This window comes from Emys orbicularis, chromosome 9 (genome assembly GCF_028017835.1).
Source record: "Emys orbicularis isolate rEmyOrb1 chromosome 9, rEmyOrb1.hap1, whole genome shotgun sequence".
In the NCBI taxonomy this organism is placed as follows: Eukaryota; Metazoa; Chordata; order Testudines; family Emydidae; genus Emys; species Emys orbicularis.
Genome location: NC_088691.1, coordinates 78,759,319 through 78,774,260, shown reverse-complemented (window position 1 = coordinate 78,774,260; position 14,942 = coordinate 78,759,319). Strand labels below are relative to the sequence as shown.

The 14,942-nt window shown below is 43.2% G+C and overlaps 1 protein-coding gene across 1 annotated transcript in view; it reads right to left on the bottom strand.

Moving 5' to 3' along the window:
• RNF13 (ring finger protein 13) overlaps positions 1 to 14,942 on the bottom strand; it is a 116,559-nt gene that overhangs the window by 99,146 nt on the left and 2,471 nt on the right. The window contains exons 2-3 of the mRNA XM_065410332.1: positions 4,860 to 4,987; positions 3,660 to 3,740 (exon numbers count right to left, since the gene is read on the bottom strand). Coding sequence (XP_065266404.1) covers positions 3,660 to 3,740; positions 4,860 to 4,973 — 195 coding nt within the window. The 5' untranslated portion in view covers positions 4,974 to 4,987. The remainder of the gene's footprint in view (positions 1 to 3,659; positions 3,741 to 4,859; positions 4,988 to 14,942) is intronic.

The window sequence follows — 14,942 nt, the reverse complement described above, 5'->3', positions numbered from 1 at the left end:
CCAGTCGTCCAGGTAGGGAAAGATCTGCAGCCCGTTCCTCCTGAGGTGGGCTGCCACCACCGCCATGCATTTGGTAAAAACCCTGGAAGCCGTGGAAAGGCCAAAGGGAAGGACCGTAAACTGGTAGTGGTCTGTCCCTACCAGGAAGCAGAGGAAGCGCCTGTGACCCTCAAAAATGTGGATATAGAAGTATGCATCCTGGAGATCCAGGGATGCGAACCAATCCCCCGGGTCCAGGGACAGAACAATAGAGGTCAGGGACACCATACGGAATTTGCAGCGAACCAGAAACTGGTTGAGATTCCGCAGGTCGAGGATGGGCCTGAGCTCGCCTTTCGCTTTCGGGATCAGGAAATACCAGGAGTAAAACCCTTTGCCTTGGAATTCCCAAGGTACCCAGTCCACCGCGCCTAGGGCGAGAAGGCGCATCACCTCCTGATTTAAAAGGAGGGCGTGTTCCGGTTCCCCAGGGACATCCCGGGACGGAGGATGATGTGGTGGGGTTGCATCGAACTGCAGCTTGTACCCCTCGGAGATGGTACTGAGGACCTACCGGTCCGACGTTATACAGGACCAATGCACTCTGAAGGCCGATAAACGGTTGCCAAAAACCAACTTTATTAACTGGGGGGCTTCCCTGGCAACAGGCCAGGTGGCCCCCTGCAAAGAGTCAAAAACGCCTCTTCCCCTGCCTCTTGCCCTTCAAGGGGCCGGGGAGCGGGGCCGAACGGGACTGGTGCTGTGACCTGCGCCTCTGGTCCCTAGGACTCTTAGGCGGGGGCTCGTATCTGCCCCTTACGGGGGGAGCCGAGGGCTGCGGCCTGGGTTTGTCCTTGGCTGGCGGGACATACAGGCCGAGAGTCTGCAGGGTGGTGCGGGAGTCTTTTATCCCGTGCAGATGCGTATCCATGTGGTCCGCAAATAATGCCTTGCCGTCGAAGGGCAGGTCTTGCATGAGGGACTGGGATTCCACAGACAGCCCCGACAGCGAAAGCCACGACGCCCATCGCATGGAGATAGCCGAGGCCATCGAATGTGCCGCTGTGTCAGCCGCATCCGAGGCCGCCTGGAGAGCTGCTTTCGCCACTGCCGCACCCTCGTCGACTAGAGCCCTGAATTCCTTCCTGTCCTTTTCTTGGAGGGAGAGCTCGAATTTTGGCAGAGACCCCCACAAGTTAAAGTCATACCTGCTCAGGAGTGCTTGATGGCTTGCCACCCTGAGCTGGAAACTCGCAGAGGAATAAACCTTTTTTCCAAAAGTGTCCAGTCTCCTCGCATCCTTGTCCTTCGGGGTGGGTGCGGGCTGGCCGTGTCTTTCACGGTTGTTGACCGACTCCACCACCAGTGAGTTCGGAGTAAGGTGAGTGTACAGATACTCATGCCCCTTTGTTGGCATAAAGTACTTCCGCTCTGCCTTCTTAGAAATGGACGGCAGAGAGGCCGGGGTTTGCCATAGAGCGATTGAAATGTTGGCTACCCCTTGGTGAAGCGGTAGGGCCACGCGGCCCGGTGCCGAGGAGGACAGGACATTAAACAAATTGTCCGACAGTTCCTCCATCTCCTCCGCCTGGAGCTGGAGGTTTGTGGCTACACGCCGGAGAAGCTCCTGATGAGCTTTGAAATCCTCCTGAGAAGGAGGGGGCGCCGCCGCTATGGACTTGTCCGGTGCCAACGAGACAACCGGTACTGCCCCTAGGGCATCGGGCGGTGCTGATAGGTCGCACTCCGTATCAGGGTCCGGTGCCAGTGGTTCGGCGCCCGAGGACTGTTCTCGGTGCCGAGGCGGAGACGCCGAGGGCCCTTGGGATGCCCCAGCCACAGAGCAGGGCCTCGGTGGTGGGGCGCCTGGGGCCACGGTGCCCTCTGGCACCACTGTCCTTGCCATTGTGCCCCTTGCTACTGCGCCGGCTGAGGCCCAACCAGGGTTACACGTTCCTGAGGGACGGTGCGGCCTGGGGAAGGACGGCTGGGAGCCGAGGCTGAAGTGACCGAAGATCGCACAGTGCCGTAGAGCGGCTCGATCGGTCCCGTCTATGTCGGGTCCGGCCCCGGGATTTAGACCTCGACGACGATGAGACGTAAACGTCGGAGGTGCTATCTCTGGACTCCCGTCGGTGACTGCGGCTACGACGCATCGGTGCCGGTGACTGTCGGGATGCACTCAGAGCATGGCACGCGCCGTGGTATGATCGGCGGTGCCGATGGCGTCGAGACCTGCTATCACTGCGGCTGGATGAGGAGTGTCAACACTTTCTGTCCTGGCGCCTGCGGCCCCTGTGGGCCGAGGAAGACTCCAGCGACTCGCTCCCAGGCGACCCCGACAACGGAGTGGAGACCTGACGCGGGCTACGGGAAAGCCCCGCGGATCGAGCAGGGACCTCAACCTCCGACCTGGCCGGTGAGGGCTGGTGGGCGCCCAGCGGCGGCTTTCCTCGGGACCGGGGCCCCAACTCGGGGGCCCGCTCGGTACCGGCATGACGAGGATGTCGTGCGCTGCCTGAGCTGCCTCCGGCGTCAACGGAATCCTCATCGTCGGGGAGTCACGTGCTGACGGGGCCGGACTACTCTGCTCCGCGCGAGTCGGAGGTCTGGGTCCCGAGGGGGATCGTGGGCTGCCCAACTCGGGTCCAGCCTCACCCCTGTCCTTGTCTCAGGGCCGCTGGGTCTTGCCTTGCTTCTTGGCAGGGGAGCGGTGCTGACTGGTGGATGGGGCTTCGCTCCGCACCGAGGACGCGGTGCCCGACGCCGGGTCGGGTCAGCGTGCCAGTGCCGGGGCCAGAGCCGACTCCATAAGCAGAGCCCGGAGTCAGATCTCATGTTCGCGTTTAGTCCGGGGCTTGAAGGACTTAAAGATTTTACACCACTCACTTATGTGAGCCTCGCCCAGACAGCGAAGAGACTCGGAGTGTGGATCGCTTCTGGGGATGAACTGCGACAGGAGTCACACGACTTGAAGCCTGGGGCTCGGGGCATGCCCCAAGCCAGGCTACTAACTGGAGAAACTAGTAACGGTCGAAGATCGTACTACTAAGGAAAACGCTGCAGCAAAGCTGGAGCACAAGTTCCGACTACCTTCCCTGGCGGCAAGAAGGAACTGAGGGTGGGGGGAGCGCGCAGCCCCCTTTATGGCGTGATATAGAGGCGCCACTCCAGGGGTCGCAGCGGGGCTCCCCCACTACGGGTACTGCTAAGGGAAAAACTTCTGGCACCGGTGCACGTGGCGAGCACGCACACCTACTGTGGAATACACATGAGCAATCACTCGAAGAAGAACTCATGGGATGCTTGTTGTCATTCGCCCTAGAGCTAAATGAAGGGTTGGACTTGAGGGGCTAAAAGAAGGATCCTTTGTACTCTAGAAAAGTTAATAAATTGAACCCACCAAAGGACTTGTTCTCAGTATCTGGGTCAGAGTAAATGATTGCAAGCACCAACAGGGAGGTGAGGGCTGTGTTCCTGCATGGACAGAAGGGGGTGTGCTTGAAGATGGTAACCCCTCATACATCCTCTTTTAGTCCACTATTAAAGTATATCTGTGAAAATTATAAATCTATCTTTAAGCTAGTGTTGACAAAGTTATTTTCAACATAGCACAAAAATACATTCTAACAATTTTGTTTTAGCTTATACTTTCTGTATTCAGAGATGCTGCTTCTTACCTTCAAGCCTTCAGTTGGCAGTCTGTAGCCAAACCTTGCTGGTAGATCATCAAATGTCTGAGTTCCATTTTCAAAGTTATACTAAACATAAATATAAAAGAAAATGAGATCTGTAACATGTATCAAATTGAAAACACAAGAAAAACCTCACATTCTTTAGGGCAAAAATGTACTATACATAGTGCCTCCTAACACTATACTAATGAATCATAAACACTGCTGCTTCTAGTCCCTAGGGGTTTTCTGGTGTTCTTTCATCCACATATTACCCAACCCAATCTGATGTAGTATGTCAGGTGGAAGAGCTTTATTCCATGTAATAAACTCATAAAGTTCTCTAGAGTCTTCCTTTATTTGGAGTGATTTAACAATAACAAAAAAGAAAGATGAATTCCACTAAATGTTGGGAAAACCTCTCCTTCAATTCAAGCACTAATGCTAACCCAGATTTGCAAAAAACTGGCTGTAGCCAAAGTGCACTTTGAGCAAAGGGTACATCTTGCTATGCCTCATGAACATGCTTCCAAAGAGAGGATTTTCTTCACTTTGAAATGAACCAGCTTTTTAAAATGTCTCCAGGGAGGGAATCCTTAACACCCTACAAAGATTTTAGTTCACAGGGAAGTGAGTAAAGATACTCAGTTTAAACAGTTACGTTCTAAAATGTTTTCTTTTTGTGGAAGTTGAGAGTCAACATATGCAACATTGCATAACAGCTCTAAAACTGCATAAGCCACACTTTCCTGTTCCCCGTGACTTTTTTTTCCTACAGCCCTAGTGGGTGGGTACCATACAAGTCTCTAATAAACACGGCAAAAACAGCTCTTGGCAGATTTTCAGTTTTCTGCATAAAACCCCAAACTTGTAAAAGCTCTTGATTGTAGAATGTATTATGGTCTGCTAGCTACTACTTATTTTGACCATTAAATTAAATCAGTGGGGAGTTCTTTTTAAAGATCTATGGCAGGAGATCCGAAGGGAGTTAGGTGTCTTACTCACACTGAATTTCAAAAAGATATCAGCACCTAACTCTAACCCTAACCTTCTCTGAAAAGTCTTGATGTAATTGGTAAAATCTATAGGTACTATTAACTTTGCACTGATAATGTTTTAAAATGTATCGCATGATATGATGTATAAGTAGGAAAATCTGAAAGAAATTCCCATTCATTTGCATATAAAAACATTTATTACACTTACCGCTAAAATGTCTGCCTCCACAGGCAAAAGGTTTAGGAAAGCAAACAGCTGAACTGTCAGGATGGTGTAGATCTGAGTGGCAGACAACATTAACATTCCTATTGACAACAGCATTTTAGATTAAATATCTGTAAATAAAACAAAACAAAATAAATAATCATGGCATGTAGCAGATATTTTTTCCTAAAAATATCTGCAAAAAGAACAGGAGTACTTGTGGCACCTTAGAGACTAACAAATTTATTTGAGCATAAGCTTTCGTTGGCTACAGCCCACTTCTTCGGATGTAGCCCACGAAAGCTTATGCTCAAATAAATTTGTTAGTCTCTAAGGTGCCACAAGTACTCCTGTTCTTTTTGCGGATACAGACTAACACGGCTGCTACTCTGAAACCTAAAAATATCTGTTAGTCTCCTATTGATCAGAGCAAACTAACCAACTTCTGTTTAGATTAGCTAAAATGTTGTCTTTCAAAGGAATATTTTAAGAGATTTTATGGTTATTCTTAATTGACAGGAACAATGAAAATACTTTACACAGATAATGTGCAAGCTATCCAAGCAACTTACTGTTGGTATTAAGCAGTGGACATGCATATAATGCATATTCTTATAGTAACTGCTCGCTTAACGTTGTAGTTATGTTCCTGAAAAATGCGACTTTAAGCAAAACTATGTTAAGTGAATCCAATTTCCCCATAAGAATTAATGTAAATGGGGGGGTAGGTTCCAGGGAAATTTTTTTTTGCCAGACAAAAGACTATATTTTTGATAGAGAGATATATATATATACACACACACATATACACAGTATAAGTTTTAAACAAACAATTGAATACTATACATAGCAATGATGATTATGAAGATTGGTTGAGGTGCTGAAGTCAGAGGGTGGAAGAGGGTGGGATATTTCCCAGGGAATGCCTTACTGCTAAATGATGAACTAGCACTCAGCTGAGCCCTCAAGGGTAACACATTGTTAATGTAGCCTCCCACTCTGCAAGGCAGCAGGAATGGAGGGAGGGGAGACAACATGGCAGAGAGAGACAGAGACACACACCCTGTGTATGAGAGATGCGCATTGCCCCTTTAAGTATGCTGACCCCACTCTAAGTACACTGCCTTTTTAAGTAGATCAGCAAGTTGAGATAGCAGCTGCTGCCAGCAAGCTCCCTCAGTCCTGAGCCCTGTTGTGTGTCCCCCCTGCTTTGTGGAGAAGGGGTAAAGGAGTTTGGGAGGGAGGACACCCTGACATTAGCACCCCTCTTTCCCCCTCCTCCTTGCACAGCAAGCAGGAGGCTTCGGGGAGCAGCTCCAAGGCAGAGGGCAGGAGCAGCACATGGCAGTAGAGGGAGGGACAGCTGAGCTGCCCGGCAATTGATAGCCTGCTGGGGGCTGCCGCACAGGGAACTTAGAGGAGCTGATGGGGGGCTGCCAGCCCTCCCTGGTTCCAAGCCCCCACCAGCTAGCTCCAATGGGCTGCTCTTTCTGCAAGTGCTGGATAAAGCAAGTGGCTGCCAAACAAAGTTATAAGGGAGCATTGCGCAACTCTAAATGAGCACGTTCTCTAACTGATCAGCAACGAAACAATGTTAACCAGGACGGCTTTAAGTGAGGAGTTACTGTATTTTAAAAGGAAATCAAACACTTCCATCAAGTGATTCCAAAGGAAATCAATTCAGCTTTTGTTTTTAACTTTCCAGCTAAAATATAATTTACAAAGCAATCAATATAGAGAATTTCAGAACTGTCATATTTTGAAAACAGTGATTTGCTTTGAAACAGAAATGAGATACTGTAACAACTTAAAAGATTTAACCTTTTCAGAAAGAACTTTTCTTCAAAAATCCACCGAGTCAGTTTTAAAGTCTCAGACATTAAATGTCTGACACTCATTTTTGTCAATCAATATTAATTTAAACAGTCTGTAGAAAGATATTAAAAGGTGGCCTCATGTTACTACCTTTCTGAGTTGACTTTTAGGCTTCTAAGGTCACTAGCTATTACCTGGTTTTAAATATATTGATTGAGAAGGTAAAATAAATTAATGATTCCTATTTAGGCCTCGTCTACACACAGATTTTGTACCAGTATAACTATTTTAGCTAGGAGGTGTTGCCTTTTTTTTTTTTTTTTTTAACTGAAATAATTATAATGATACAAGCCCTTGTGTGGATGCAGTTACATAGGTACGAAGGTGCCATCAGTGAAGCTTATTCCCCTTCCTGTATAGAAATACCTAGCTCAGTTGTTTGAGCATTGGTCTGCTAAACCCAGGGTTGTGAGTTCAATCCTTGAGGGGGCCACTTAGGGATCTGGGGCAAAAATCAGTATTTGGTCCTGCTAGTGAAAGCAGGGGGCTGGACTTGATGACCTTTCAAGGTCCCTTCCAGCTCTATGAGATAGGTATATCTCCATATATTATATTATATTATACTCGTATAAAGCACCTTTGTACTGGTGCAACAGTGTCAACGCAAAGGGTGTTGTACTGCTGTAACTATACCTGTATAATTAAAGAGGTACAACTTTTGTGTGTATATATGCCCACAGTTTTCTGTAGCCCCATTATTATAGCATTTAACCACTGCATAATATTTCATACAATACTTCACAAATTTCACTGTCAGCAGCTAATCTTTGAATTAATGGGCTGAGTGCTACAATATTAAGCTAATATCTAAACTATAAGCAATTACAAACAATTCAAAATCCACACATTCATTTTTAATTAACTTTTTGCAGGTACCAGTTATTGTTGGTCTACAGATAGAAGTGAATACCAAAGTGTTGATTTATTTAGGCAGCACAGAAATAGCTGGTGTGTGGAATCCCTGCCATTGGAGGCTTTTAAGAACAGATTTAGCAAACAGGTGTTGGGGATTTTTTAGGTATACTTAATCCTGCCTCAACTTGGGGGGAGAGGGGATGGACTAGATGACCCATTGGGATCTTTTCCAGTCCTACATTTCAATATAGCACTTTTCATCAGTAGATTTTAAAGTGCTTTACAAAGGAGGTCAATATTATCCCCAATTTACACATGGAAACTGAGGCACCAGGAGAGAAAGTGGCTTGCCCAAGTAGTAGAGCCAGGTCTCCTGAGTCATTGTCCAGTTCTCTAGCCACTAGGGCACATATTCCAGTGGCTAGAGCACATGACTGAAAGTCAGGGAATCTTGCTTCTCTTCCCATCTCAAACACTGACTTGTGAAGTGACCTGAGACTCATTTTTGCCATTTGTAAAATGGGGATTATGATACCCACCTTTGTAAAGCACTTCAAGATCTATGGATAAAGGACACTATTATGTTTCTTTTGCTCAGCACCAACATTTTAGCACAAAGCATGCCTTAGGTAACAAAGACCTTAAAGTCCACGGTAGGATTTTTAAAAGTGACTAGTGATTTTTTTTATTTTTTTTGGGGTGCCCAACTTGACACCGTACTTGAACTTGATTTTTAGAATGTGCTGGGCATCTGTCCTATAAAAATCTGATCTCCTTAAGGTATCAAGTTGTGCACCCAAAACCTCTAATCACTCCTGAAATCTTTGCCCTCACACACTGTAAGCTCTTTGGAGCAGGTACTGTCTTTGTTATGTGTCTGTACAATGGTGCCTTGATGCATGACTGAGCCCATGGGTGCCACTATAATACAAATAAGGAATAGGGCATAATTATTCATATTGCTGTGCTAACCTGTGCAGCCCTATTGTCTTCAGGTTTGCACAGGTGTAACTGATTGGACCTATTACTTGTAACACTGAGCTAGATCCTCAGCTGGCGTAAACATGCATAGATCATTGTCTTTAATGAAGCTACACCACTTTACACAAGCTATGAATCTGGCCCTTCCTAAACAATTCTGTTGATGTGCAAGATGTGCTCCCTCTTCCATAGTTGTGTTGATTCTACAATGTTAAAAACCAGTAAAACCACTAAAATCAACAACTTTATCTTTGAATAACCAGAGGGAGCAAGTCTTCTCTGCTGAATCACTTTTCAAAGAGGAACTGCCCTTTAAAATTCCTGATTGTTTTGGGGGGCTTTTTTGTTTTGCTTTTGCTTTGCTGGGCAATTGTTTTTAGGAATTCCTTCTCAGAAATGTTCAGAATACAAACTAGGGGCCTGCAAGCCTCACATGAATAATAATCCTTACTTGCATAGATAGTCTCACTCAGGTAATCACGCTTCCCCCCCTCCTCCCCAATAAATCCAATGGGGCTTTGAAAAGAATAACTAACCCACCTGTTTCAAACCTGTTATGAGATTTATGGCTTTCATAAACTCATTTAACAGATCTTTAACGACTGTAAATAATAGAGATGGAAAATTTTATGTACTTGCATAGTATGTATGATCAGTTCTGGTTAAATATTTATTTTCTTTTAAATGAAACTAACATGACATTTGCCAAACATCTCTCTAGTCACTCTGTGTTACTTTCCTTTCTCTCAGCCTCTGTCTGACTTACCTGTTTAGACTGTAAACTCTTCAGGGCAAACATAATTTCTTACTAAGTGCTGGTACAGTACCTAATACAATGTGGTCCCAATGTGAGTTGGGGCCTCGAGTTGCTATTGTTATACAAATACTGAATAACTGCATACATAAAAAGAATTATTTAGGTTGTAAAGTCAGGAAATGCTAAATTTATGTTGCCCATGAAACATTAAGTCTGTTTCCCTATGCACTTAATAGGCAGTATCTTGGGGGGAGGGAACCTGTATGTAATTAAAAACTACCATAATGCATACACATAAGGAGGCCAAATTAAAAGTGGACAGGTAACCATAAATCTAACATTTCCTAACTTCTGAATGCTTGACTTTTAACATTTAATGTAATTTGAGGTTTGTTTATTTTTAAAAGGAAGGACAAATTTCATTATATGCAACTGTAACACTCCCCAATCATGTATCATCACCAGGGTTTGAACACTGAACCTTCAGTACTGCAGCATAGCCTACCACTTGAGCTACAGAAGGCTGTTCTCCCTGCAAGGGGTGAGATGAGGAATGGGCCAAAGGTTGGATCCAAGGGATGATTGGGGAGCCTGGCCTGACTCTCCTCCCCCTTCTAGATGTGGGGGGGCACTGCCCCATGTCTGCCCCCAGAATAAGGGACGGGCTGTGGGTATACAAAAAACAATAATACATTAGTTTCTGTATGCTTTTCCTTATGTGATTTATTTAAACACAGAATATGTGCATCTGTCAGTCCCACTGAATAAGAAGATAAATAAAAACAAACAAACAAAACTAAATGGAAAGTAAACACTGAGGAAAAGAGGAAAATACAAAAATGAGAACAGAGGTGGTAGGGGAAGAAGAGTTGAACACAGAGGTAGTAATTATGGAATGTCTTCTGGAGGACCCAAATAAAATAGGAAGTGTTCACAGTCTGTTCTGCTAATGTAAATCTAGAATCCCTTTCCTTTTGGAATATTCATGATGGACTTGAAAGAAAACTTTTATTTAATTTAGCTTTTCTCTCCATGACTCCTTGTATTAAGGATATTTTTAAAACAGAATTCCCCACTGAAATCAGAGGGAGTTCTGCTTCAGAAAGGGTGATGTGATATAGCTCCATATTAACACTGTGTGTTCCACAAAAATAACATCTAATTTTAATTTATCAATGTCTTTAACTGAAGACTATTTTTGAGTACTTACATAATAACAATATTTTTACCCTGACTACTCCCCTTAATGTCAGTCTAAAAGTTTTATGGAGTAGAAGGAGGAGGAACTTTAAAGGACAATAAACTATGCATACCCCTAGCATTTGATTTACAAATCAGTTCATTGGCCTGTTCCTGTGCTCAGTTAGTTAAAGAGAACATGAATGGGCCACACAAGACCTCCTCGTTGTTTTTAAGGATACCAAGTGTGGTTTACTTGCACTCAACTGGACCCTAGACTTATTTTTTTTAATTTCAGCAGCTAATAGATTAATTAGATTGAGCAGTGAATTGGTTTTATATGTGGTCAAGAGTAAAGAATTACTCCTTTCTGGAGAAACTTTATCCCAGACTAAATTACCAAAAGAGTGTGAAAATACATTTTAATACTTAAAGACACATGCTTGCTTGTTTTTCATTAGACAAGACCATGTGATCAAACACAAGATCATTCTTGAATATGAAAAACAAAAATCCCTTCAAGGCTGGGATGGCAGATAATGATCACATAACAGCATTGGGCAAATTCTGCCATTCCTCCAGCATGAAACAGACCTGGAGCTGGAGGATGCTGCTCCCATAGCAACCTTTCCCAGTGGCCAGTTTAAGGACATGACCAGAAGAAGGCGTGGCCAGAATGTCACTAATCCCCAGATGATCTCTGGCTCCTGGAATAGCCCCAGAAGATGTTGATAGCCACCATAAATTAGAGCAGCCCTTACACTAATCTAATTTGGATCAGGGGTCCAGCTCAGCTCACAATTTAAAGCCATCTTTGCACCTTCTATCCTGAGCTGCAATAAAAGGTCCTTGGCTGAAGCCCAGGGTCTAGACCTCTCTCTTTTACTGAAGGCTCACCCATCACAATTTAAATGTGTTCCTGTTGCCACCTGTACTCAGTTTTAAGAAAATTGCCTCTAACCAAAGCGTAACTCCCCTGCTTACTTCATTATGACATTAACTTCAAAGCCCAGTTTGCATCAATACCAATATTAAGCACAGATAATCCTTTATTCTTTCCTTTTAATACAAGGAAATTAAATGAAGAAGAAACTACATTAATGGAATGATAAGTAAGTAGAGTTAAATATAAATAAGCTTGGCAAAATTCAATTTTTTATAATTTTGACATAATGTTTTTTTAAAGCACTTTAAAACTTTAATTTTAAATTTTCACAGTTGAAATTAGGGAGGCAGAGAAGGCGGGGGGTGAGAATTATTTAATGACAAACATTGGGATTCAAAAAGTGAAAGCTTTAACTGTTGAAACCACAAATTGTATATTTCAACATGTGATGTTGACAAAATAAATATTCTTAAATCAAACACTAAGTTCTCAAGCAGCATTTTTCCTTCTTTGCTATCTGTAAATTTTGATTATCAATGGAAATATTTTTTCCTGTTTGAGTACAGTGAAATCGATGTTTACTAACATTTATCTGTTAAAAATCAAATCCTTCTAAGCCTGAATATAAATGTCAGGAATTGCAAAAGTTAAGATCCCAACAGCAGCATTACTAGATGACACTGAACATGTATTTACTGTCATTTATAGTTGTGCGTTAAGCTAATATATTATGGTTTATAATACATTGTGTTTCTACAACATCTTCTATAAGAGGATCTTGAGGTGTTTTATGAACCATGAACTGAACCTTACAACCTACCTGTGGGGTAACTAATGGGACACAACCAACATATCTAGCCAATTTGAGTTAAAGAAAGTTGCAGGTTCCACACCTGCCTCTGACTCTCTAGCAATATCTCTGGTTTTACAATTGCTTGCACAAACAACAGAGGGAAAACTTACTGATTATATAGGGGAAGCAGTGAAACTAGCTATACATAAAATGGTATAATATAGTGTAATTTCCCCACAAACTCTTTCAGTTACACTAGTGTTGGGTGTTATAACAACAATAGGTTAAAAAAAAATCAGACAAGTGATTTTTTTTTACTTGAGTGCCTCATTTTACTGTTAATAATTTGCACTTATAATTTTCATCAGAGGATCTCAAAGCACTTAGTAAAAACTGAGTTAAACCTCATAACATGCCTGTCAGATAGTAAAGTATTATTGATCTGTAAAATTCTGTTAAAGAGGCACTCCACTGAGGTGTGGGTACTCAGCTCCTCTGAATAAGTAGTCTTGTTCGAGTGACTACACAAGGATTTATGTGCCTAATTTTAGGTACCCAGCATTGAAAATTGCAACCTTGATGACTTGACCAAGAGTCACAGACAAGAATGCTGCGGACTCACTACCAGAGCAGAGTAGAAAACTCCTGACTCACAGTTCTATCCTCTAAACATTATACTAGCTTCCTCCTTATTGGAAGCCTCTTTTCAAATTACATCAGGCCTGCTAAAAAGATTGTACAATGTAAATCCATACAACATATAGCATGTACGAGGGGACTGAGTTAATGATGCTTTTGAAACTTTAACATTGCATTTCTTGGTTTATTTTAATTTTAACTGACTAGCTGTAGAATTGCACTTTTGTGTATATTTTTACATTATATAACCTGCAGTCATGCATCAAAATCACTGGGAGTTTTGCCTGCATAAGCTTCAAAAGTTGCATGTTCGGTGGAGCAGGCATTTTCCCATCATGTTTTTTGAGATTTCCATCTGCATTTTAGTGAATATTGAAAGGTGAGTCTTTTCTGGATACATTTGGTTTAATTCAATATTATAATGGGAGTTAAGGAAGAGCTGACATTTTAGAAGCAAGTAATTTGTGACTCTGGCATAGCGATTAGACCCATGAAGCTTTGTAATACTACTGACTGACAGAGCAATAGGGGAAACTGAAGTCACATGAATCTGTCTCAAAAAAAAAAAACCAACAAAAAAACAACAACCCCAGTTTTGTAATCCATGAACTTTTATTTTTACATAAATACATAGAATTGTTACTAGTTAGTTTCTCTTACCACAATTTTATTAGTTCCCTCTTATCACAATTTCTCAGCTATAGTTTAAAGTACAGAAAATGCGGGGGGGGGGGGGGGGGGTATGACTATTCACCTGAAGAATAATAGCTCTTCAAAAGGGAGGGAAATTTGTGAACATGCACCATTATGTCTACTTCAGTTAGTTCAGCAGATATTCTATTATATACAAATAATGATAAAATAACATTAAGGTTGAAAAGTCAAGCACTCAAAGTTAAGAAATACTAGAATTAAGGTTGTACAGACAACCTTAATTCAGCCCCACTGTGCATACACATTACGATTGTCTTACCTAACATCATGTAGCAAATCTGTGGCAGAGCAATGAACAGAGCCCAGTTCTCATGGGTCCCAGTGCAGTGCCTCAAACACAAAAGAACAGCTCTTCAATTCTCAAAATTCTGTGCCTCATTTATTGTCGATCCCTGTTCACTGAATGAGGCTGGGGAGTTGTAGAACACATAGTACACCTCTAGCCCGATATAACGCTGTCCTCGGGAGCCAAAAAAATCTTACCACATTATAAGTGAAACCGCGTTATATCGAACTTGCTTTGATCTACCGGAGTGCGCAGCCCCGCCCCCCCGGAGCGCTGCTTTACCGCGTTATATCCGAATTCGTGTTATATCGGGTCACGTTATATAGGGGTAGAGGTGTATATGATCACGTAACAAAAGACTGCATCACAATACATATACACAAAGGGACCAAATTAAGGTTACACAAGCAATGCTAATTCTGGAATTTCCTGGACTTCAAACTTTATTCCTTAGAGGTTCTTTTTATGTAATTTCTTAAGTGGTAGTGGTGTATTTTGGGGTGTTTTTTTTTAAGAAGCAAATGGATTCCATCATGTTGGAACCCCGATAGGGATCATCTGCAGGGTTCTAGATTCAAAGCACAGATCTCTACCACTTTAAAAAGAAGCAACTGTTAGCAACAGTATAATATAATCCAGTATTCCAACTGCAAGAGGGGAATACAACACGCAGTTTGCAAGTGGCTTATATAATTATTTGCTAGATATCTGAGAAACTTTGGGAATGAGGATACCTAGGTTCTATTTCTAGCTCTGGAGTGGACTGTGGGTTAGTAGCTGTAGACACAGCACAGATAAGCACACAGATTTAACGCTTTCTGTCTAAAGAACAGTGTGACTGAGTGAATAATACCTGTGTCTCCCATACTAGAGAGATAGGGTTCTGTTCTCAACTCTGCCAGAAGTGACCATCTGTAACGTCTCAGTTACCCCAACTATAGAATAGGAGGATTACTCCTTGGCTGTTCCTTGATTTAGGAGTGTGAAACTTTAATGAAGACTATAAAGTACACATAATTAACACCATCAGTCAGCAGAAGGCATCCTCCTGGGCTCCCATCCCAGTGGGCCTTCCCTGAGGTCAGAGGTGAGGGCATTGTTGCTACAGTGCCTATATCCTG